This window comes from Equus caballus, chromosome 4, assembly GCF_041296265.1.
Source record: "Equus caballus isolate H_3958 breed thoroughbred chromosome 4, TB-T2T, whole genome shotgun sequence".
Taxonomy (NCBI): domain Eukaryota; kingdom Metazoa; phylum Chordata; class Mammalia; order Perissodactyla; family Equidae; genus Equus; species Equus caballus.
Window position 1 is genome coordinate 107,841,321 of NC_091687.1, and position 23,553 is coordinate 107,864,873.

A 23,553-nucleotide genomic window follows, 5' to 3' on the forward strand; every position below is an offset into this window, starting at 1 on the left:
CTGCAACAGCCCATTTCCAAACAAGGCCACGTTCTGAGGTACTGGAGGTTAGGACTCCATCACATGAATTTGAGGGGGACACAACTCAACCCATAATAGTCCTGCTTTATACTACACTGTTGGTAATCTATACAATCAGCAAAGAGTAGATCAGCGAACTGAGGACAACCAAACTCAGGCCTTGTCCAAATTACTTTTACCCTGAAAAACCACTTATTTAGGTCAGGAAAGTTTTTCTATATAGAAAGACCACAGCAACATTTATCATTTAATTTTAGAAAAACCCGTACACACCAGATTTCTCTTAGGGGTCTAAAGAGTCCTTGTGTGATATGGTTTCAGGCTCCTTTGCTATCACTGTCTCATTCCTCTAAAGAGGCTCAGTTTATCTATAGTTTTCTTAAAATTATATACCCAGGATTGAAATAATATTAGAGATGAGATCTGAGTAGCACGAATTCACCCTGGACCATCATCGGTCTCATTCTTGGTATTATCCTTCCATTTTCCCTCTCCGTCTTTCTCATTGACTTCTTCTTTGATAACTCAATGATCCTATTGGAATTTAAGCCTTGTAATCATTTTTCTATATATTTCTATGTAGCCCCATTTTTCCACTTGCTGCTTTCAACCTATGTGCAAGATGTGGCACCCACCCCCTTTCCCATCCTCTCGGGTCTTTTCTTGATTCTGTCATCTTTCATATTCTCATTCCTTTGAGCAGAATGTCAGCTTCCACTTGGTAGACATGCCTTCTATATCTTCATCTCATCTTGGATAAAAATGTTGACCAGGACAAAGCCCTCCTCTTCCATGGTGATTTCAAGCCATGAATATACAGAAGGTCTGTCTAGGACCCTATCGGACTGCCTACCCAGCACCTCCCTTCCAGTGCTCCCTGCCCCATCCCCTTTACATGGATGCAGTGGGAATAGTGACTTTCTATTTTGACCCTACTATCTGGCCACAGTTGATTAGCCCAGGGATGGGTACCTGAGCCACGTTGGACCAATGAATCCTTTCCTGTGAATTTTTGCAAAAGAGAAAGTCTTAACAGTTTCTCTTTGGGTGCTGGACTCTAAGATATACTGATGTCAGTCACATTTCCCACTCTGGAGTAAAGAAGTGGAAACAAGCCAGGTTGCAGAGAGAGAATAAGAATCATATAATGAGCCTTATATAATACTTACTACCTGCCAGGCCCTCTCTGAGCACTTTATAAGTATCAGTTCATTGATTCTCACAATCCATGAGGCAGGCTGATAGTGTTTTTGTTATCATTATTATTATCCCCAGACATACAGACAGAGCAGAAATGGAGAGAGTGTCCTGGTGGCTTTCAAGCCTCCGGTTCCAATCGTTCTGGGAGGCTCCAGCCACACGCCTGTCACTAGGTCTTAGGAGACATTTGGGTGCCCTTACAACATAGCTCTTTTTCTTACACTTAAGGTAGTTCCAGTGGATTTGTCATTTACAACCAAAATATTTCAAAATACAACCAAATAATATAGCAATCCAAACAACACTTTAACAGCTAATAACTAATGTTAGTAGAATTCAGCTTCTATTTTTCTCTCCAGTGCATACGTACATAAATACACTTTTATCAAATCCTTGGAAGAAATCCAATTGCACCATATCCACTACATTTGTGTAGCAACAGACTACACAAATATAGGAAAAAGTACGAATTTTCTTTGAAGATAGTGCAATAAAGTTAATTTGAATCTTTAAATGTGTGTAAGTTTATTAATTCATTTTTATAATAGAAACCAAAATATATGTATAATTTGTGTTTATCCTATGTTCAAATAGAACTAATATTATCAAAACAGAGTCATAAGAGCAATTGTTACCGACATTAAGAAGGAAGGAGTGATTTAGAAAATATTAGAACAGCATAAGAAGTTAAAGAAATTTTTGTATCTTAATTTTTGTATTTTTAAATATCCTGCTACATTATTATCATAATAATCAATTAGAGGAATAAAGAGGAAAAAAGTGCAAATGAAGAAAGGTGTTTGAATGAGATCCCAAAACACCTAAGGCTTTTAGATGAATCATTTTCTTCCTCTTATTTATGCCTGCAGGTGTCTTCAAAAACATTACCCAACCAGGCTACCTTCTGCCAGCATTGTCATTTGCTTCCACAATGAAGAATTTAATGCCTTGTTACGGACAGTGTCCAGTGTCATGAAACTCACTCCATACCGTGTCCTTGAAGAAATTATTTTGGTAGACGACATGAGCGAATTTGGTGAGGCAGAACGCTAGTGATCTGTCTAATCTACCGTGAGGGCAGTGCTATCTCTGATAGTGCTGGAGTTATTTTATACAAAGAACATTTTTTGGTGGATGTTGAGGCAGACAGTGTGCTGGGTGCCGTTGGGTACACTGGCGGGATGTAAGAGCTGCTTCCTGTCCTTACGGTGTTGGGCTAATGGGGATGGTTAGTGCTTCCATGAGCTAAACGTAGGGCACCAACCTGGTCTTTAAAGATCGTCAATGACATTCAGGAAGAAGCGACATCTAAACTGAGGTCTGAAGGGTGAGTTGGAGTTATCTAGATAGAAAGGAAGGAAAAAGTGTTTTAGGCAGAAGAAATAGCATTGTAAAGGCTCAGAGGAAGAGAAAACATGATGAGTTTGGAAGAGTTCTGTATTTATGTAGTTTATGTATGAGTATGGCGTTGATGGGGAGGGAGTGGGCATAAAACCAGAGATGTAAGAAGGCAACCACTCATAAAAGGCATTGTTTGGATTTTATCTGGAGAAAACGGGGAACTATTACAGGGCTTAATGCAGGGAGATGCCACGCTCCAGGCACTCTACATGATAGAACTCTAATGAGACCAACCATAGTTCGGTGCTTGTTCCTCCGTGCTCACTGGCTTTAAAGAATCGTGATACTACTACAAAATCTGATTAACAACTCAGCATTTGAAATTACTTGTTTATTTTACACTTACAAACCTGAGGCAAACCAATAGGACCCAGATTAGCGAAAAGATCTTTGGAGTCTGCAGGTGCCTGTGGGGTCCATTTCCCACGGAAGCAGTCAGCATGGCATAGGTTCCTACCCAAAAGTTTACCTGATCTGCTGTCACTCTGACCCACTATGGGCTGAGAAAGAAAGAGGGGAGAAACAGTAGGAAGAACAGGCAGGGGAACAGAAGAAGACGTCCCAGGAGGTTCACCCATCGGGAAGTGACGCTAGGTGCATCAGTTCAAAGGGGGAATGTAATTCAAGCTAATGTCAGCTGTATTCAGGAATTTCACATTAGCCAGGCACTGTCATATATGACGTTATTTCTACAGGAGCCGCCCATATTGGAGGGGTACAGCACTGTTTATTTCTAGTCCTGTGCACGGGAGACGATGTGGAGAGATGGTCAGAGTCCTTAGCTGATCAGTAGCACTGAGCAACACATTGGCCACATGCTGGGCGGGAAGTCCCCAGTAAAGCCATGAGCAGGGAACAGGGTAGGATCTTCTGCTGGACTATGGAGTTCTAACTTCCACCCAGAGGGACAAGGGTCCTGCCGTGGAGATGAAGTTCCAGGATGACTACAGGACTCCTCCCCTCACCTCTCAGAACCACGCCATGAGTTCAGAGACATACCCAGTGACCTGCTCATACTTTCTTTAGGCATCAGGGGAATCGCTGCTGATGACCAAGATATGGGTGTGCTTCCAGACCGGATACCTCTACTTCTTGATCCACGGTCACCTGATTTGTGGTGATTTCACCCACCCCACCAAGGAACTTAGTCTTAGACCCACATAGAACCTCAAACACAGGAAATGCAGGAAGGGAGGTTTTCTGTGTTCTGATGGAACTCAGGACCAACAAGTTCCCACATTTAATTCACAGTGATTTCATGTGGGCTCTAGGAGAAGAGTTTTGAACGACAGCTGGTCTTTCCCAGCTGACACCAGTAGGCACTGCCGATGGACTCCCTCAACCTGGGGAGCAGGGGATGGGGGCCCAGGGATCTGCCGCCATTGAGTTACATGAGAGGCATGCTCAGAGCTGATGTGCTGCCATCCACTTTTCTCATAGTCCTGGTTTCCCGAGACTACAAGCCAACAACATGACCATCTTCTGAAAAACTCAAGCCCTCCACTTCATGTCAGTGATTTCCACTGCCAGAACTGCCTTTGTTTCCTCCTGGGTCTGGCTCTCAGAGTTCCTCTGTGTCCTGCATGTTAGAGAGGTGTTTGCAGACGTCTGAGCAGAGATGCTGCCCCAACCCTGCAGGAGAAGCTGTGCAGCCTGCAGTCGGCCTCTGAGCAGGGCCCTGGCATTCTTTTTAAGGACAAGGAAGGATATCACTCCTTCTGCCAAGATTACAATGAACCTGCTTCTGTTGACCCTTAACCTCCTGATCCAGATTCCTAGGACTTAGGAATTTAGACTTCTGAGGCATCTGTATCCATCTCACCTGAGCCCAGCCTTTATCATCATCATGTTAACCTCCGAATATTGAGTGACTGTTAGGCACCAAGCTCTGTACTGAGTGATGTGTTTCTTCCTCTCACTACAGTACTGCAAGGAATATGGTGGCTACTCCTTCTCACCGACGAGGAAATTGAGACTCGACTGGTTTGATAACTTGCCTAAGAGTTACTACCAAGTTAGAAGCCAGCTGTTAGTAATAAAGTCAGATTGCTCCAAAGCGCCATAGCTCATGCCTTTTCTCTTAAAATTTTAATAGTGATTTATTAAGATAGAAATATCTCACTAGAAGCAAAGAAGAATGTTTACAGTTGATTTTGATGCTGAATCACTTTTCTTTCTCTTCCTTACATAGGATAAAATTTTCTTTTAAAGTTAGAACTTCTGGAGAATAGCATGGTTTTTAGGGATCAACCAAAATTGTGATAAGTTGCTTTAATTTCTGTAGTTACCGTCTATAAATAGTCAAATGTTGGATTTTTTTTCCAGATGATTTGAAAGAAAAACTAGACCATCACCTGGAATTTTTTCGGGGAAAGATAAAATTAATAAGAAACAAAAAGAAAGAGGGACTGATTCGAGCAAGGCTAATTGGAGCCTCTCTTGCTTCAGGTATGAACTTGGGACAATGACTCAGTATCTATGTCACAGAGGTCTTCCTGCCCGTGCAGAAATAATCCTCAGGGAGGCCCTCCATGTCCCCCCTGACGTAAACAGAAGAGTAGAAATATATCTCAGCCTTGTGAATCTTTAATCTGCTTTTGGCTCTGAAAGTATTCTACTTCGAAATGTCAATTTGTTATCTCAAATAAAAGATATCCTTTTGCAGGGGCCATTGTGTCAGCCCCCTGTTACGAGATGAGTTTCTCCAGATACAAACTCTGAGATGAAGTTGCCCGTGCAGCGAGCCCACTGGGGTGCTCTTGGGAACCACGCCTGTAACGGAGTGAGGAAAGCAGGACTTTGTGTGGAGAGGGGAGCTGTGGGGCAGCTGCCGATCCCACAGGAAACTCTGCAACTAGGATGGGTGTCAGCTCAGGGCCTCTGGGAAGCAGAGACCAAGGTGAGATGAGAGGAGAATGAGTTCATGGAAGAAACATTTGTGAAGGGTAAGGGGAGAAGGAGAAGTGTGGGCTGGAAGCTTCTGACCTGACCCCTGTGAAGGGAGAGAGGTTTGGGTTGAAAGAGCTTCAGTCTGCTCTGTGGCTGTCAGAAAGGTTCAGTTGGGCTAGTGGGGAGCCCCAGATGGCCCATTAGAGGAGTCCTGCATTGGGCCCAAATGGCCCAGCTCTGGTCCTCCCCCATCCGGTGCCCCTCCTCACACACCCACGCAGTGCTTGGTCATTGGCTGGGAGCCCCCTGGGGAGAGCATGGCCTTGGTGTGAATACCGCAGTAGATCCCAAAGGTTTGGAAGCGGTCAGACCCCTTCCTCACAGCAGGTTCTCTTAAAGGGAAACCTGAGCCCCCTGAGCCACCAAGAGCGGTGCAGAGAGGTCCCACATCCAGGTAAGGGGACCAGGCATGGATGAGGACACCCCCGCCCCCCAGGGAAGGCGCATCACGTTGGACAAGGCAGACCCCATCCTCCACCAAGGGCAGTTCCTGAGAAGGGACTCGACTGTGAGCCGTGAGCAGTCAGCATGCTGGGGGATGCGTCCCGAGGGGGATCTGAGCATTCCAACTGTCAAGCGTCCTGGAAACTTAATGGTCAGAGGGTTGTTTGCAGAATATTAAACTAGAGCCAAAGGAGATGGGTAACATTCAGGGGTATTTCATCAGCCCATGTTGCAATCTGACAAAATGTCTCTGTTCCTTAGAGAGGCACCTTCTTACTTAGTGGAAGGGCAAATAAAAGCAAAATTTGATTCTCTTTTTCTATGTTGGCATGATCATTTGAGACATTCTCTTATTCAACTACACAGATACTACATATTCATTGTGCAGAACACAATACAAACCACTAACACAGCATGGGCTATGTTTTTTCAGACCTTTGTTTTCATGTGTTTATATACATATGTGTGTATGTATGTATACACACACACACCTTTAAGGATTTTTAAATATATGGGATCATACTATACATATTGTCCTGAGACTTACTCTTTTAATTTAATTTTAATGTTTTGGAACTTTTTCCATGATGGTGCCTAAGACCTACTTCAGGTTTTTGGGGGTTTTTTTGTTTTTTGTGTGTGAGGAAGATTGGCCCTGAGCTAACATCTTTTACCAATCCTCCTCTTTTTACTTGAAGAAGATTGTCGCTGAGCTAATGTCTGTTACAATCTTTCTCTATTTTTATATGGGACACCGCCACAGCACGCCTTGATGAGTGGTGCTAGGTCTACGCCCAGGATCCGAACCTGTGAACCCCAGCTGCCAAAGTGGGGCATGCAAACTTAACCACTGCACCACCGGGCTGGCCCCTTACCTCAGTTTTTAATTGCTGCATAGTATGGCATTCCATATGGATTCCATAATGAATTGTGATAATTTGTTTAGCCACTTTTCAATTGATCATTTTTATTTTATATCATTACTCAAAAAAAATGCTGCACTGGCAATTCTTGTACATATATCTTCTGCAAATGTGTGCTTGTACTTATGGGATATATTGCTGAAAGTGAAATTGCTGAGCAAAAGGGAATTCTTATTTGAGATTTTGATGGATACTGCCAAATTGTCCTAAAAAGGATTGCACCAATTAACAGCCCCATCACAGGGTGCAGGAAGGCCCTTGCCCTGGAGCCTAGCGAGCACTGGATATTACCAGTTATTCTAATGTTTGCCAAAATTGGTCAAAAATTGGTATCCTTTATTTTCTTGGCATTTCCTTGATTACTAGCATTGTAGACTATTTTTTAATATTTTTGTAGGTTGTTTATAGATTTTTCTGTGACTTTTGTCTGTTTGTATCCCTTGTCAACTTTTTGACTGGGTTGTTTGTATTGTTGTTATTGATCTCAAGGTGTCCTTTATGATACAAATCATGTGTTATATACACTGAGACTATCATTCCCCAGTCTACGGCTTGTCTTTCCATCCTCGTTGATGGTGTCTTATGTTGAACAGAAGTTTTTAAGTCTTTCAGTTCACAAAAAAACCCATTCCCTCTTGCTGGGCGCAGAGCTAGACTGAACTTTCCAGCCTCTCTGGCAGTAGGCATGGCCTTGTGACTATGTTTTCACCACGGGATTTAAGTGCAAGTGATACGTGTCATTTCTCCACTAAGGCTTTTCAGAGGTTGACTTGTCTCACTCCTCACTGTCTCCCCTTCTAGCTGGTGGGGGTGGAGATGACTAGGTGACTTTGGAGGCCATGGTTGAAGATGGAAGAGCCTCCCTCAGCTTGTGTCCCCGAATGGCCCCATGGAGAAGGGCTCCCCCTCATCAGAAACACCCGCCTTGGACTGCTAAAGAGCAGAAATGAGTTTCTATTGAATTTGAGCCATTATGTACTTTGGAGACTTATTATTATAATTGCAACCAGCTTTAATTTAAATAATAAAATAATCAGTTATCAATATTTTTCCTTATGATTTTTATGTCCTCTTTAAGAAATCCTTCCTTGCTCTGAGATCATGATGATATTCTGCATTTTGAAAATTTTTGCTTTTTACATTACATGTTTAATCTGCCTAGAATTCATTGTTTTGGGAACGGTGTAAGGTGAGAATCTAATCTAATTTCTTCTTTATGGATAACCAGTTGTCCCCACACTGTTCATTAAACAGTCCACTCTTTCTCCATGGACTGCAATGCTACTCCCATCACTTATATCTGTATATTCCTGCGTTTATTTCTGGCTTCTCTCTTCTGCTCTATTATTGCATTTGCGTATTTCTAGGCTAATCATACCCTCTCTTGATTAGGATAGCTTGATAAGAAGTTTTCATATCTGGTAGGACAAATATTTCCACTTCATTCTGCAAAATCATCTTAACTAGGATCATCTTATTAAGTTCCATGAAAAAATCTATTGAGATCTTCCTTGGAATTGCATTGAGTTTATAGATGAAAATAGAGAAGAATTTACATCTTTTTAATGATGTCTTCCCATCCATGGACATTTATCCAGATCTGCTTTCATGTTCTCTCAATAATGTTTTATTATTTTCTCCATAGATATCACTTGCAAAGATTTATTTCTGTTTATCTTGAGTTTTTGTGTTTTTTTTAAAATTATGATTTGGGATCTTTCTGTTGCTTTTTTGTTTTTTAAGATTTTATTTTTCCTTTTTCTCCCCAAAGCCCCTGGGCACATAGTTGTATATTTTTAGTTGTGGCATGTGGGATGCCGCCTCAGCACAGCCTGATGAGTGGTGCCATGTCTGCGCCCAGGATCTGAACTGACGAAACCCTGGGCCACCAAAGCAGAGCGTGCGAACTTAACCGCTCAGCCACGGGGCTGGCCCCTTTCTGTTGCATTTTTAAATTATTATTGATATATAGGAATGAGATTCTTTTGCATATTTGATTTTATAACCAGAAACCTCCATAAACTCTCGTAAATGTTATTGGCTAGTTGATAGAATCTCTTGCATCTTCTAACAGAAAATAGACAATTTTCCCTCTTCCTCTCTAACGTTGAATAAAAGTGGCGACAGTAGGCATCCCTTCCCTGTTCCTGACTTTAATGGGAACAATTCTAAATTTTCACTTAAATATTATGTTTACCAATATTAGTTTCCTAGGTCTGCCGTAACAAAGGACCACAAACCAGCTGACTTAAAACGACAGAAATCTATTGTCTCCCAGTTCTGGAGGCTGGAGGTTCAAAATCAAGGTGTCGGCAGGGCTGTGCCCCCTCTGAAAGCTGTAGGAAAGAATGCTTCCTTGTTTCTTCCCAGCTTCTGGTGGTGGCTGTCAGTCCTTGGCTGCAGCTGCGTCACTCCAGTCCCCGTCTCTGGTCACACGGCCTCCTCCCTGTGTGTCTGTCTGTGTCCAGATCTCCCTCTCCTTATAAGGACACCAGTCATGTAGGGTTAAGGGCCCACTCTGCTCCAGTAGGGCCTCATCCTAGTTAATTACATCTGCAATGACCCCAGTTCCAAATAAAGTCACATTCTGAGGTCCTAGGGGTAGGACTTGAATACATCTTTTTGAAGGACAAAATCAACCCATAATACTACCATAAAGTTTGTGGGTTTTTTAGGGAGAAGAAGTAGAGTCTTATTAATTTTTTATTTTGAAAATTTTCAAACCCACGGAACAGTTATATAAACCCTCCTCTAGATTCACTAGATATTAACGTCTTACAACACCCGCTTCGGACACGCGCATGCTCTCTCTCCCTCTCCCCACCATCCTTTCTCTCTCTCTCTCTCTCTCACACACATATACACACATTGCCTCTGTGTTCAAAAGTAAGGTTGGTTTATAATTTTCCTCTTTTGTACTGTTTTCTTATACTTTGCTTTACTACAATCATAGAATGAATCGTACGGTTTTACTTTTTCCTTTTTTATGAATATCTACATAAAATAAATTATCAGTGTTTGGAAAGTTGCATAAAATTGGCCTATAAGCTATCTAGGCACTGGTATCTTTTTTGGTTTCCTCTTTAGCCTAGGTAGTTTTTAAGAAGTGACTTTTAAACTTTCCAAACATAAGAAATTTTTTAAATTGTCTTTTAATTATTGACTACTAGGTTAATTATATTATTGTTAGAATTTGTGGTCTGTTTTGTTGAGATTTCCTTTGTGTCTTAAAGCTGGGCCAATTTTTCAAAACTCCCATGTGTATTTTTTAAAAATGTAAATTTTCTTTTTGGTTGTAGGTTCTGTGTATATATCTAATTTTGTTGTTCAAATATTCTATATTTTTATTCATCTAATTTGACTTGATTTATAAATTTCTGATAGGGTTATATTAAAATCTTTAACTAAGATTGTGGATTTGTCTATTCATTTTTCTTGTAATTTTGTCAGTGCTTGCAAGCTGTCAATCTATATTCGCCTGCTGCCTGCCACCACCCCGGGCTGTGGGCTGCCTGGTCCAGGCACTGCTCCCAGGTTAGCAGCTGTGCCACCCTGTGGTGCGAGCAGGTGAGGCAGCAGCTGGTGACCCATCATTAACTTATTCATGTATTCTCTCATCCAAACAAGGATTTAGGTATCACCTACTAGGGGCTGTCCATGCCCGCTTATTCTTTTTTTCATTTTTATCAACTCTATTGAGATACAATTTACATAAAATAAACTGTACCCATTGAACACGGACATGGATTTTCATATGCCATTAATGTGTGCATGCACATTTAGAGTTGTGTTACCTACCCGAGGAGCTGACGTTTGCACTATCGTGAAGTGACTCTCTTTATCTCTAGCAGAGTCTCCCAGATCTGTTCCTTTGCTCTCACTCTTCACTCATTCGCCTCCCCTTCACTCTACTCGAGATGCACTGACCTTCTCGCTGCTCCTCAAACACACCACGTATACCCCTACCTCAGAGCCCTTGCACACGATGTTTTCCCTGGAATGTTCTTCCAGGTGTCTGCATAGCCTGTTGCCTCACTTTGTTCAGTTCTCTATTCAAATGTCACTTTATTCGAGAGGCCTTTCAAAACCACCCTATGTGAGATAGCAAGTGCCTACCCCTCTCGATCAACCTTATCTCATTGACTTTTACTCATAGTATTTATTACTTCCTGTCAACTTGTCTGTGTCGGTGGCGCTGCCCATGTGACTACGGAAGCTGCCCATAAATTGCAGGAGCTGAGACAGAGTGTTGTGACGAACTCTGTGCTGTGCCCCAGGGAAGGAAGGAAAACGACTGACTGGGTAGATAACTCCGTTAGGGAGAGTTAGAAGGCGGGGGTTTTGCAAAATGGAGAAAAGGTGAGGAAGAGAAAGCTATAAGCAGATGGCATGACTCTAAAGGAAAGGGGATGTTTTTGGATGGGAGCAGACACGCTATGGTTTGGAGGCAGCCATGGGTTGCCGGGAAATGCTGATGTTGCCCAGGGCCCAAGGATTCATGGAGTTTGAGGAGGAGGAGGAACTTTTGACCAGTGACATTGCTGGGGAAGCAGCATCTTCTGGGGAGAGTCAGGGTTCACATGAGGCAAGAAGGCTGTAGGAGAATTTTGTGGAAAAAGTCAGTGTAGGGAAATATACTTCAAACGAGGGCCCTGTGGAAAGCGTAGAGGGTGGGCCACAGCGGAGGACAACGTTTGGGGGAATAAATGCGGTGCAATCGGGGGAGTGAAGACACAAGAGTGGGTTGTTCACTGAACTGGCGCGGATGGTCAGCAAGCGGCCAAGAAGGCAGAGACTGGTGTCCTAGAAGAAAAAGGTTAACCAAACCTAAGCTGGCGCTGAGGGCGTCATTGTTGCTTCACGTTCGCATGGAATGAGACTGTTCTGTTGTCTAGTGTGGTAGAATAATGCCCTCCCCCAAGGACGTCGCCCCAATCCCTGGGACTGTCAATATGTTTCCTAGGTGGCACCTGTGATTAAAGAAAAGGGCCTGGAGGTGGGAGATTTGCCTGGATTATCCAGGTGGCCGACTCTCACCACACGAGCCCTTAAGACTGGAGGACCTCCCAGGTTCTGGTCAGAGGGTCAGAGAGATGTGCGCGAGGACTCCATCCACTGCGGCTGGCTTTGAAGATGGAGGAAGGGAATCAAGGAAGGTGGCAGCTTCTAGAAACTGGAAAAGGCACAGAAACAGATTCTCCCCTGGAGCCTCCAGGAAGGAATTTACCCCCGCTGACGCCTTGATTTGAGCCCAGGAAGACCTGTGTTGGACGTCTGACCTACAGAGCTGTAAGATAATCCGTTTGTGTTGTTTTAAGCCACCACACTTGTGGCAAAGAACACTAAAATACCTAGAAAGAGACCTCTCTGTAGGTGGTTGACCTTGAGTTGGAGGGCAGTAATTATCTGACTTCCTGGCAGTCCACCTGCTTCTGGATAGTTATAATGTTGTGCAACCACCACTTCCATCGAGTTCCAGAACATTTTCATCACCTCGAAAGAAACCCCACACCCATTAAGCAGTTTCTCCCCATTTGCCCTTCTCCAGCCCCTGGCAACTGCCAGTGTGCATTCTGTCTCAAGATTACTTCTTCTGGACATCTCATGTAAATGGAGTCATACCTTTTGTGTCTGGCCCTTTCACTGAGCATAATGGTTTTGAGATTCATCTACATGTACGTGTATCAGCGCTTCATTCCTTTTTATGGCTGAATAACATTCCATTGTATGGATATACGGCAATTTGTTTCTCCATCCACCTGCTGGCGGCCATTTGGGCTGTCTCCCCTTTGGGCTGTTGTAGAGAGTACTGCTATGAACGTGTGCATACATGTGTCTGTCCGAATTCGTTTGAATATGTACCTAGGAGTGAAATTACTGGGTCATATGGTAATTCTGTTTAACTTTTTGGGAGCTGCCAAATTGTTTTTCATAGCAGCTGCACCATTTACATTCCCACCAGCAATGTACGAGCGTCCCAATTTTTCCACATCCTCACCAACACTCCTTATCTTCCGTCTTCTGAGTTTGTTTTCTTTAAATTCTAGCCATCCTGGTAGATATGAAGTGGTACCTCACTGTGGTTTTAATTTGCATTTCCTTAGTGACGGATGATGCTGAGCATCTTTTCATGTACTTGTTGGCCACTTGTATATCTTTTTTGGAGAACCAGATGTTGTTTTTCACCTATCAAATTAGCAGACATAATTTTTAAATGTTAACGTTATATAACATAGAAGCTATTTTTAAGTGAAAAATGCAAAGTGTTGAACAGTGTGTGTGCTGCCAATAGTATGAAAAATTATGTAAGTTCAAAATAGGACTCTAGCTCAGTTTTGATTGAGGCATGAAGACAGCAGACGTATATTCCAGAGTGAGTTGTCAGACACACCACCGTGAAGAAATTTTAAAATAGATGTTTGAGAAGCAATAAGATAACTCAGCCACGGTGAGTCAGATGGTTAGAATTAGAGATGATTTTTGGAGAAAGCTGCTCGCCGAAGCCTGGCGAGGGGACTCGATGTGAATTTCCCGTACTGGGGATTCGGCGCATTCTCAGACATCAAGACAACAAAATTAGAAATATATGCGTGTGAGGAGAAGTAGACTATCGTTGGCTTCTTGCCTTTTGTCAAAAGGGCAAAAGAAGAGCTGTGGCTGGCTGCAGGACCAACGACATTTGCTTCCCTGTTAGTGTCTGTATCAACGGCAGAATATCCTCAGGCGATGGATGTTTGAGTGGGAGAGCAGTAAAGATCACCTTAGAGCGTGCCCAATGGGACTCTCTGGAAGGATGGACAGGGTCTAGCAGAGGAGAGGCTAGAGGTCGAACACGGGACCCTAAGTTGCAGAGGAGGGCGTCTGGACCGCCCAAATAAAATGCATTTGCCCAGCTGAAGGAAACTGCAGATAAGAGACAACCAGGGATGGGAAGGGAGGGGCTCCTCAAGATTACCCTGCCGGCCACACCCAGAGGGAGGGCATCAGCTCCGAGAGCACCCCGCTGTCTTACCAGGAAAGAACTGTCCTGCCCCATTTTCTTCTCCTCTCTCACTCTCCTTAGGCTGTTAGTGAGGTCAGAAACCGCAGGCAGCCAGCTAGGGAAGGAGAAGAGCAAGGAAGAGATGAGAAGACTAATCCAAAAGCAAGCGGCCTTCCTGCAGGGCTGCCTCGTGGTGCGGGGAGGACGATGAGCGGTCCACGTGTGGTAAGGAAGTCGCATGGTAGCCTGGGCCTGGAGACTCTAATCGCGGGACTGAGACTGTGTTTTCAACTGAACGTGACTGCCGTCTAAGACTTTCCATAACCCAAGAGCAAGTGGAGTAGACTTGGAGCCTGCTCTGGTCTGTAACCAAGGGCAAGGAAAGGACCATTCCTCCCTGTGCATTTAAAGGAACAAAATCAAGTCACTTTTCCCAAGAGTCCTGCTTATTCAAGGAGCTGGTAGAATAAATACACATGAGCATTTGCTTGTCTGTGTAGACACTATTTTGGATGGATAGTTAAGAAACCAGTGATGTGAGCTGAGGGATAAAGTTTCTATCATTTTTAATGATTTAAAATTCTGTTACGAATCATATAGAAGAATAGTTGTATTTTATAGTAAGATTTGGAGGATGTACTCTTTCTTTCCAATATGGCTCTTTCTTCCCTAAAGATTTTAACAGTTTTATTGAGATATAATTCACATACCATATCATTCACCCATTTAAAGCATACAATACAATGTTTTTCAGTATGTTCATGGGGTTGTACAACCATCACCATAACCTCATTTTAGAACATTTTTGTCCCACTACAAAGAAACCTCATACTCATTGGCAGTCACTCACCATTCCCTTTCATCCTGTTGCCCCTCCCCTTCACCAAACTGGAGATAATGATTAATTTACTTTCATTTGTCTTTTTTTTTTTGGTGAGGAAGTTTCGTTCTGAGCTCACATCCATTGCCAATCTTCCTCTCTCTTTTTTTTTTTTTTTGCTTGAGGAAGATTAGCCCTGAACTAACATCTGTGCCAATCTTCCTCCACCTCGTACATGGGTCACTGCCACAGCATGGCTTAACACGTGGTGGAGGTCCACGCCTGGGATCTGAACCCACGAACCCAGGCCACCGATGCAGAGTGGGCCAGGTTCAACCGCTACACCACAGGGCCAGCCCCTAATTTCCTTTCTATATGTATAGATTTACCTAGTCTGGACATTTCACTTAGTGGAATTATACAATATGTGGTCTCTTGTGACTGGCTCCTTTCACTTAGCGTAATGTTTTCGAGGGTCATCCATGTTGTAGCTTGTATCAGTACTCCATTCCTTTTTATGGCCAAATAATATTCCACAGTGTGGATACACCAAGTTTTGTTTATCCATCCGTTGATGGACATTGGAGTTATCACTTTTTTACTATTAGGAATAATGCTATTCTGACCATTCATGTACAAGATTTCATGTGAAACTAAGTTTAATTTCTCTTGGGTGTATGCATGCTCCCCAGGAGTGGAATTGTTGGGCTATATGGTAACTCTATGTTTAACTTTTCAGGCACTGCCAAATAATTTTTGAAAGTGGCTGCAACATTTTACATTCCCTTCAGCAAGGACAAGGGGTCCAATTTCTCCACAATCTCACCAACACTTGCTATTGCCTGTCTTTTTATTTTTTTGTAATTAAGATTATGATAGTTTACAATCTTGTGAAATTTCAGTTGTACGTTATCATTAGTCACGTTGTAGGTGCACCACTTCACCCTTTGTGCCCTCCCCCCCACCCCCCCTTTCCCCTGGTAACCACTAATCAGTTCTCTTTGTCTATATGTTAACTTCCACCCATGAGTGGAGTCATACAGAGTTTGTCTTTCTCTATCTGGTTTATTTCACTTAACACAATACCCTCAAGGTCCATCCATGTTGTGAATGGGACGATTTTGTCCTTTTTTATGGCTGAGTAGTATTCCATTGTATATATATACACCATATCTTCTTTATCCAATCATCAGTTGCTGGGCACTTAGGTTGCTTCCATGTCTTGCTATTGCCTGTCTTTTTGATTACAGCCATCCTAGTGAATGTGAAGTGATATCTCATTGTAATTTTGATTAGCATTTCCCTACTGAGTAACGATGTTGAGCACATCCTTATTGGCCACTTGTATATCTTCTTTGAAGAAATGTCTATTCAAATCTTTTGCCCATTTTTAACAAAGGTGTCTTTTTATTATTAAGTTGTAAGAGTTGTTTATATATTCTGAATACAAGTCCTTTATCAGATATGTGATTTGCAAATAATCTCTCTTATTTTTTGGTGATGTTTACTTATACACAAAAGGTTTTTGTTTTGATGAAGCCCAATTTATCTATATTTTTCTTTTGTTGCTTGTGGTTTTGGCGTCATATCTAAGAAGCTGTCTAACCCAAGGTCACAAAGCATACGCCCATGTTTTCTTCTAAAAGTTGTATAGTTTTAGCTCTTACCTTTTTAGGTCTGTGATCCAATTGACCTAATTTTTGTGTTTGGCATGAGGTAGGGGGTCCAGCTTCATTCCTTTTCATGTGGGTATCCAATTGTCTCAGGACCATTTATTCCTCATTGAATTGTCTTGGCACCCTTGTCAAGAATCAGTTGACCATAGATGTTTGATTTATTCCTGCACCCTTAATTCGACTCCTTTGGTCTATATGTCTATACTAACACCAGCATCATATTGTTTTGATTATTATAGCTTCATAGTAACTGTTGAAATCAGGAAGTCCTTCAACTTCCTTTAACTTTTCTCTTCTTTTTAAGATTGTTTTAGCTAACTCAGGTCCCTTGCCTTTCCGTATGAATTTTAGGATCAACTTCTGCAAAAGGAGCCAGCTGGGATTTTGATAAAGATTGCATTGAATCTGTAGATCGGTTTGGGGATTATTGCCATTTTAACAATATTGTCTTCTGATGTAAACATGTGATGTTTTTTGTGCTTTCATATGATTTTATGTTGGCTATGAGAAAAAGTCTAAACTCTGCGCCTGAATTTTGAGGTCCCTTCCAATTTGAGCCCATCTAATGTACTTTAACAACATATGTTCTTTATTTGGCCATGCCAATTTTTCCCGTGTTCTCTAAGCAGAATAGACTCTCATTAAAGCTTGACCTCAAGAGCAAAAATAATTATGCGTCTCTGCAGCCCAAGCACCAAATGAAATACCTAAGAAGGTATCCTGACAGTAAGCATTGCTAAATTGAGTTGATTGATCAAGGCCAAGTTCAAATGATATTTTTCAATTGAAGACCTGCTCAGTTCCACCTGCCTCTTTAGAATCTTCCCCAAACCGCTCTGTAACCCACAGTTCACCAACGTCTTCCGAATATCTATGGCACATGGTGTGCCACATCTTTGGTACAAAGGAAAATATGTGTTTCTTGTCTTCCCATAATGAAACTGAAAGAGCCAAACACATAGTAAATGCTCCACAAAGACTCGCGGTGCGGAACTTTTTTTTTTTAAAGATTTTATTTTTCCTTTTTCTCTCCAAAGCCCCCCAGTACATAGTTGTATATATTTTAATTGTGTGTCCTTCTAGCTGTGGCACGTGGGACGCCACCTCAGCATGGTCTGACCAGAGGTGCCATGTGCGCACCCAGGATCCGAACTGGTGAAACCCTGGGCCGCCAAAGCGGAGCGTGCGAACTTAACCACTTGGCCACGGGGCTGGCCCTGTGTTGAACTTTGATTCCAGTTGTCAGATGTTTCATCCATAGGCACTAACGCTAGTCTGTTCTTGTCTCCCCAGGGGATGTTCTGGTGTTCCTGGATAGCCACTGCGAGGTGAATAAAGTGTGGCTGGAACCCTTGTTGCTCGCCATTGCCAAAGACCCCAAAATGGTAGTATGTCCTCTGATAGATGTCATTGATTACATGACACTGAAATACAAGCCCTCTCCTGTTGTAAGGGGAGCTTTCAACTGGCATCTACAATTTAAATGGGATAATGTTTTCTCTTATGAGATGGACGGACCGGAAGGACCCATTGCACCCATCCGGTAAGACTTCTGGTGATAGAGACAGGGTGCATATGTGTTGGGAACTGGTTGGGGGGTGGTGTGGGGAAAGAAGCTTCCAGAGATTATTCCTTTGATTTCTTGAGTTTAATAAAGAGAAATACTTTGTTATGTATTTTGTTTCTAAAAGTCTATAACAATAGAATTTGGTAGGTTTTGAGTTTCTGCCAATGAAAGTGAGCATCTCACCCCGGTTCAGAACACCACCATGGCTGGTATCCCTCTGATTCTGGATGTCCATCTTGGAATGTGGACTTGCTTCTCAGGAGCAAGTCGTATGTCGATCAATGAACAAACTATCAGCACTGTGGATAGCCCAGAAAACATCGCTATCTTTGTCAAATTCATTTATAAAACATTTATCCAAGTGCTTCCACCTGTGATTTTGTGGTTGAGATAAATGTGATTTTCCTAGATTATCAGTCTTAGGTAATGTACTTCTGAATGAGAGAACAGCTTGAATGTTGTGACTCTTAACTGCATTTGTGAGGCTGTTTCTGAAGAGACTTCCTCCAGGTCACTCTTCACATTAACTGATAACTTTGACGCCAAGCTCATGTCTCTTCTTTTGCTGTTAACCTCTTTATTTCACAAACCACATGAGTAAATTTTCCAATACCATAGCCTAGCGAGTCCCGCGTACTGACCTCTACTTTAACTCAGCTAGAGCTGGATGATCTTGTGCAAGTTATTTAACCTCTCTGTGCCTTGTTTCCTTGTCCATAAAGTCTGGAGAATAACAGAGCTGTTCTGAGAGGTAAATGACGTATCCAAGCTTAGAAGAGCATCTGTCCATAATAAGTGCTGTATAAATGTTGGCTATTTTATAATTGTTAGCTATTATTATTCCTCCAGCTGTATCCTGCACCTTCCATCTTCTAAATTACCAGATATCCCTCTCTTTGGCCATAACCCAGGACCCTCCTAGCTTTTTCCTGCTCTGCTCCACCCACACCTCCCTTTGGACATCATCGAGATCTCCAGATCTTTGATTTCTCCTTTTACTTCTCACGGTGTTCTTTCTTCTTCTGTTGTCCAGACTTTCTGATCTTTAATTCACTTCTCTTCTTGCCAGTGCCTTCAGCTGCGGCATCCCCCACTAGCGCCCTGCATGCTCTGCCATCCCTTTATCCACGCGTCCCCCGAAGTGGGTATGCCAAACCTGTATTGCTCCCCTTAGTCCCAATGCCTGCCCCTGCCCCGACTCCCTCCTCTTAGTAAGCAACCTGGCCTCCTCATTCAAGGATGAAAGAAAGACCACCTAAGAATTGGGAGGAGATATGTCGCACTTTCAGAATGGGATGTTATGCAGCCGTTAAGTGTGACCACATATGAACGCTGTATCGCCGTCTTCAACTCTCCCACTGCCTGCTCTAGCCCAGGGATTAACCAGCTCCAGAAGAACCATCCTTGGGATGACTTTTACATCACATCTCTCCATCCCTCTGCCTGTCCCCGCGGTCCAGGCCCTCACTGCCCCAGGCTCAGACTCTACACCATGACGGACAGTCTGGCCTACAGGCCTGGCCTCCCTCATTGCAATCTCTCTGTTGCTACATTAATTTTTTCTAAATCCTATTTTGCACGTCACCAATCTTGCTTATTATCTTTCCATTGCTTTTGAGGATAATGTGCAGATTCCTTCACACATCTTCCACTGTGTGTGAAAGATCTTCCACTGCTCTTTCCTCTGCTTCAGCCATCACTTGTTAGCTGTTTAGGGCTGCCATGTACTGCACAGGCTGTGCACTGCACATTTCCAGGAGGCACTGTTCACAGAGGCTATAGGTGACTAGCTTCCCTGGGGTTGTGTATGAAGGCATCCCTTAGCTGGGCCAGTTACCTCTCTCAGCTTCAGTATCTTCACCTGTAAAATGGTGATGATAATAATAATACCTACCTCCTACCTCTCTGAATTTTTGAGGGGATTAAATGAGCCAATGCTTGTAAAGCTCATAGTTTAAGGCCTGACACAGAGGAAGTGATCTGTATAAATGGTAGCTATTGTTAATGTTACAGACTTCAGAATGAAAAAGAACGAAGATATACCTCATTTAAATAAAATGTATTATGTAAAAATCTTCATTTACTCAAAAAAAATAAAGCATAAATCTTTTGAGTTCATCTCAAAATAATTTAAAATAAAGTTACTTTTAACAAGAAGTATCTGTGGTGTTCCACTTAACAAAAAAATTAACTTATAATTTTTATAATATTTCCACATCTCTCATATCTAGTATTTTTTAGGCTCTAAGAATTTCAACAGGGAAATAGTATTCTTAATATTTAAATACTGAAAAGCAACAGTTTTGGAATTCTAATATGCTGTTAGTGTATGTACATTTTACATGCTTTTTGAAAACCACTTGGCAATATAAGTTAAAAACCTTATAAATGTTATTCTTTTTTTTTTTTCAGATTGGCACCTGAGCTAACAGCTGTTGCCAATCTTTTTTTTTCCTGCTTCATTTTCTCCCCAAATCCCCCCAGTACATAGTTGTATATTTTAGTTGTGGGTCCTTCTAGTTGTGGCATGTGGGACACTGCCTCAGCATGGCCTGATGAGTAGTGCCATGTCGGCACCCAGGATCCAAACCAGTGAAACCCTGGGCTGCCGAAGCAGAGTGCATGAGCTTAACCACTAGACCACGGGGCCGGCCCCAGTGTTCTTATTCTTTTTTTTTTTTTAAAGATTTTATTTTTTTTTTTCCTTTTTCTCCCCAAAGCCCCCAGGTACATAGTTGTATATTCTTCGTTGTGGGTCCTTCTAGTTGTGGCACGTGGAACGCTGCCTCAGCGTGGTTTGATGAGCAGTGCCATGTCCGCGCCCAGGATTCGAACCAACGAAAAACACTGGGCCGCCTGCAGCGGAACGCGCGAACTTAACCACTCGGCACGGGGCCAGCCTCCCCAGTGTTCTTATTCTTTAATGCAATAATTCCACTTCTTGGAATTTATCCTTAAGGAGTTAATGAGAAATAAGTACAGACTTGTATATTGTATCAATATTTGTATCAGTAAGAAAATCAAAACAACATAAAATGTTCAATATTGAAATGGTTAACAAAGTATATTCATGTTTTGTGGAATTCTACATAGTTAAAGTTTTTGAAGGCTAATTAACTAAAAATGAAAATTCTCACAATATGTTAAATAAAAAATCAGGCTATAAACAAATTATATCAGTATGATACCAATTGTGTGATTATATATGTGTATGCATGTTTATATAGAGAATAGATATTATACACATCATATGTGTTATAATTTTAATATATCAATTATAAGGTATAACAATATATGTAAGAAAAATAGGTTGTTTTAAAGGGTTAAAAAAAATAAATTTTAGATATTAGCCATGGTGTTAATTAGTGTTCAAATCTGAAGATACTTTTTTCTCCCACTTGCAATAGTTCTAATGACAATGAGTTTTGGGAAACTTAGAACAGGCAAGGATGGTGGTGGTCTTGCGGTCACCTGGTGGTCCAGGGAGGGACGTGCTGGAGCAGCATTCCCGGGGACGGCTCCTCTGCTCCACCCAGGGCCTTTCCTAAGGACATAACGTGGCCCGTTTCACTTTCTGCTGCTGTCTCAGACCATCGGCTGAGCTACCACCACCGTGCAACACTGCTCCCACTGAGAGACACACACTGCCCAGCGATTTCAAGAGTTTTAGGACAAAAGCTTTCTCCCTTGAGAGGAAGGCGGAATTTGAATTCTTTGAGTGGCACATATTTTTGCCCTTTTTTCAATGGGACCAATGGCATAACTTTAAGAACTGTTTTGTGAAATTACTTAACGTGTAAATTTAATAGGTATTTGCTGAGTACCTATTGTGTGTGAGGCATCGTACTGATGATAGAAAACGTGACCCCTGCCTTCAAAGGTGTGTATTCTAAAGGGAAGGAAGGCAGGTAAAAATATAATTGCAATACAGTGCTGTGACAGGGGAGCAAGAGTTTTCCACGAGGCTTTCTGGCCTGCGTGTAATCACAGTCTTCTAGCGTACCAGACAGGGTGACATCATCCAGTGTACCAGACGGGATCACTCCTTTCAGAATATAGACATGCTCTTATTTCTTGCGACTGAAAAAATAAAATAGGGGCCAGCCCAGTGGCGCAGCGGTTAAGTGCGCACGTTCTGCGTCAGAGGCCTGGAGTTCGCCGATGCGGATCTCAGGTGCGGACATGGCACCGCTTGACGAGCCATGCTGTGGTAGGCGTCCCACATATAAAGTAGAGGAAGATGGGCACGGATGTGAGCTCAGGGCCAGTCTTCCTCAGCAAAAACAGGAGGATTGGCAGCAGATGTTAGCTCAGGGCTAATCTTCCTCAAAAAAAATAAAATTAAATAAGTAAAATAACCTTATTTTATCAGCTACCTCTCTTTTCCTTTTCTCTAGAAAGCCCTCAGAAAGAGTTGTCTGTGTCACTGTCTCCAATTCTCTTAAACTCTTTACTCTTGTCTCTTAAATGCACTGTACTCAGGCTTTGCCCCTCGCCCCCAGCTGAAACTTGTTAATGGCCTTCACACTGTTAAGTCCAATATTCCGTTCTCTGGCCTCGTCTCACTTGGTCTGTCAGCAGTGTTCCATGCTGCTGACCTCTCCCTTCTCTTTCACACCCAGTCTTCCCCTGGCCTCCAGACCACCTGGTCTTCCTCCTGTCTCTCTGGTTCTCCTTCCCATCTCCTTTGCTGATCCCTCCTCTTCTCTCTGACCTCTTATTGTTCAAGTGCCCAAGGCTCAGTCCTTTGTCCTCTTCTCCACTCCTCTCACTCACAGAGTGATTCTCACCGATCTTAGATTGATGACCCCTGTATTTATGCCTCCAGCCCTGACCTCTCTCGGAATGCCAGACTCATCTATCCACCTGCCTACTGGCATCTCCACTTGCATGCTGAATAGACACCTCAAACATGTCCAAAATGCAACCTTCCCCCAAAAACCTGTTCCGCCCACAGCATTCCCCATCTCAGTGCACAGCAACTCCACCTTCCAGGTACCCAGGCCAAAAGCGTTGAAGTCAGCCTTGACTCACCTCTTCCTGGAACATCGAACACCCCACGCATAAGCAGATCTGCTGGTTCCATCTTCAAAATCTATCAAGATTTCGGCCACATCTCACCACCTTCATTGCTATACCCTTATCCAAGATTCCATTGTTTTTCTCTGAGACCACTGCAATAACCTCAAATTGAGGGCCCTAATTCCACCTTTGCCTGTTGATTCACTAACTTATCCTTAACACATCATAGATGCTTAATATATGCTTTTTTGAACAAATGAAGGAATGAAAATGTAATTATTTTCAAACTACTTAGTTTGGTATTATTGGGCCCTCCTATTGGTGGACCAAAAAAGATGCTTTGTAATATTATGGTTTTCCCAGAAGTAAATATTACAATTCACTTAATTCCTTGGGGAGAAAGATTTCTAAACTCCACTCCTCAACTGAATCATCTTCCCATGGGGAACTCACATTCTAAAGATAATTTTCCCTCTCACCAAGACGATGTGTAGAATATATTACTTACATAATGTGGTGAGAGCTAAGTAAAAGTTATTGCCTACTTT

At 42.5% G+C, this 23,553-nt stretch overlaps 1 protein-coding gene across 1 annotated transcript in view; it reads left to right on the plus strand.

Annotated features, from left to right (window-relative positions):
• GALNTL5 (polypeptide N-acetylgalactosaminyltransferase like 5) overlaps positions 1–23,553 on the plus strand; it is a 65,094-nt gene that overhangs the window by 27,008 nt on the left and 14,533 nt on the right. Inside the window, exons 5-7 of the mRNA XM_014739404.3 lie at positions 2,091–2,257; positions 4,948–5,070; positions 17,710–17,959. Of these exons, the coding sequence (XP_014594890.2) occupies positions 2,091–2,257; positions 4,948–5,070; positions 17,710–17,959 (540 nt within the window). The remainder of the gene's footprint in view (positions 1–2,090; positions 2,258–4,947; positions 5,071–17,709; positions 17,960–23,553) is intronic.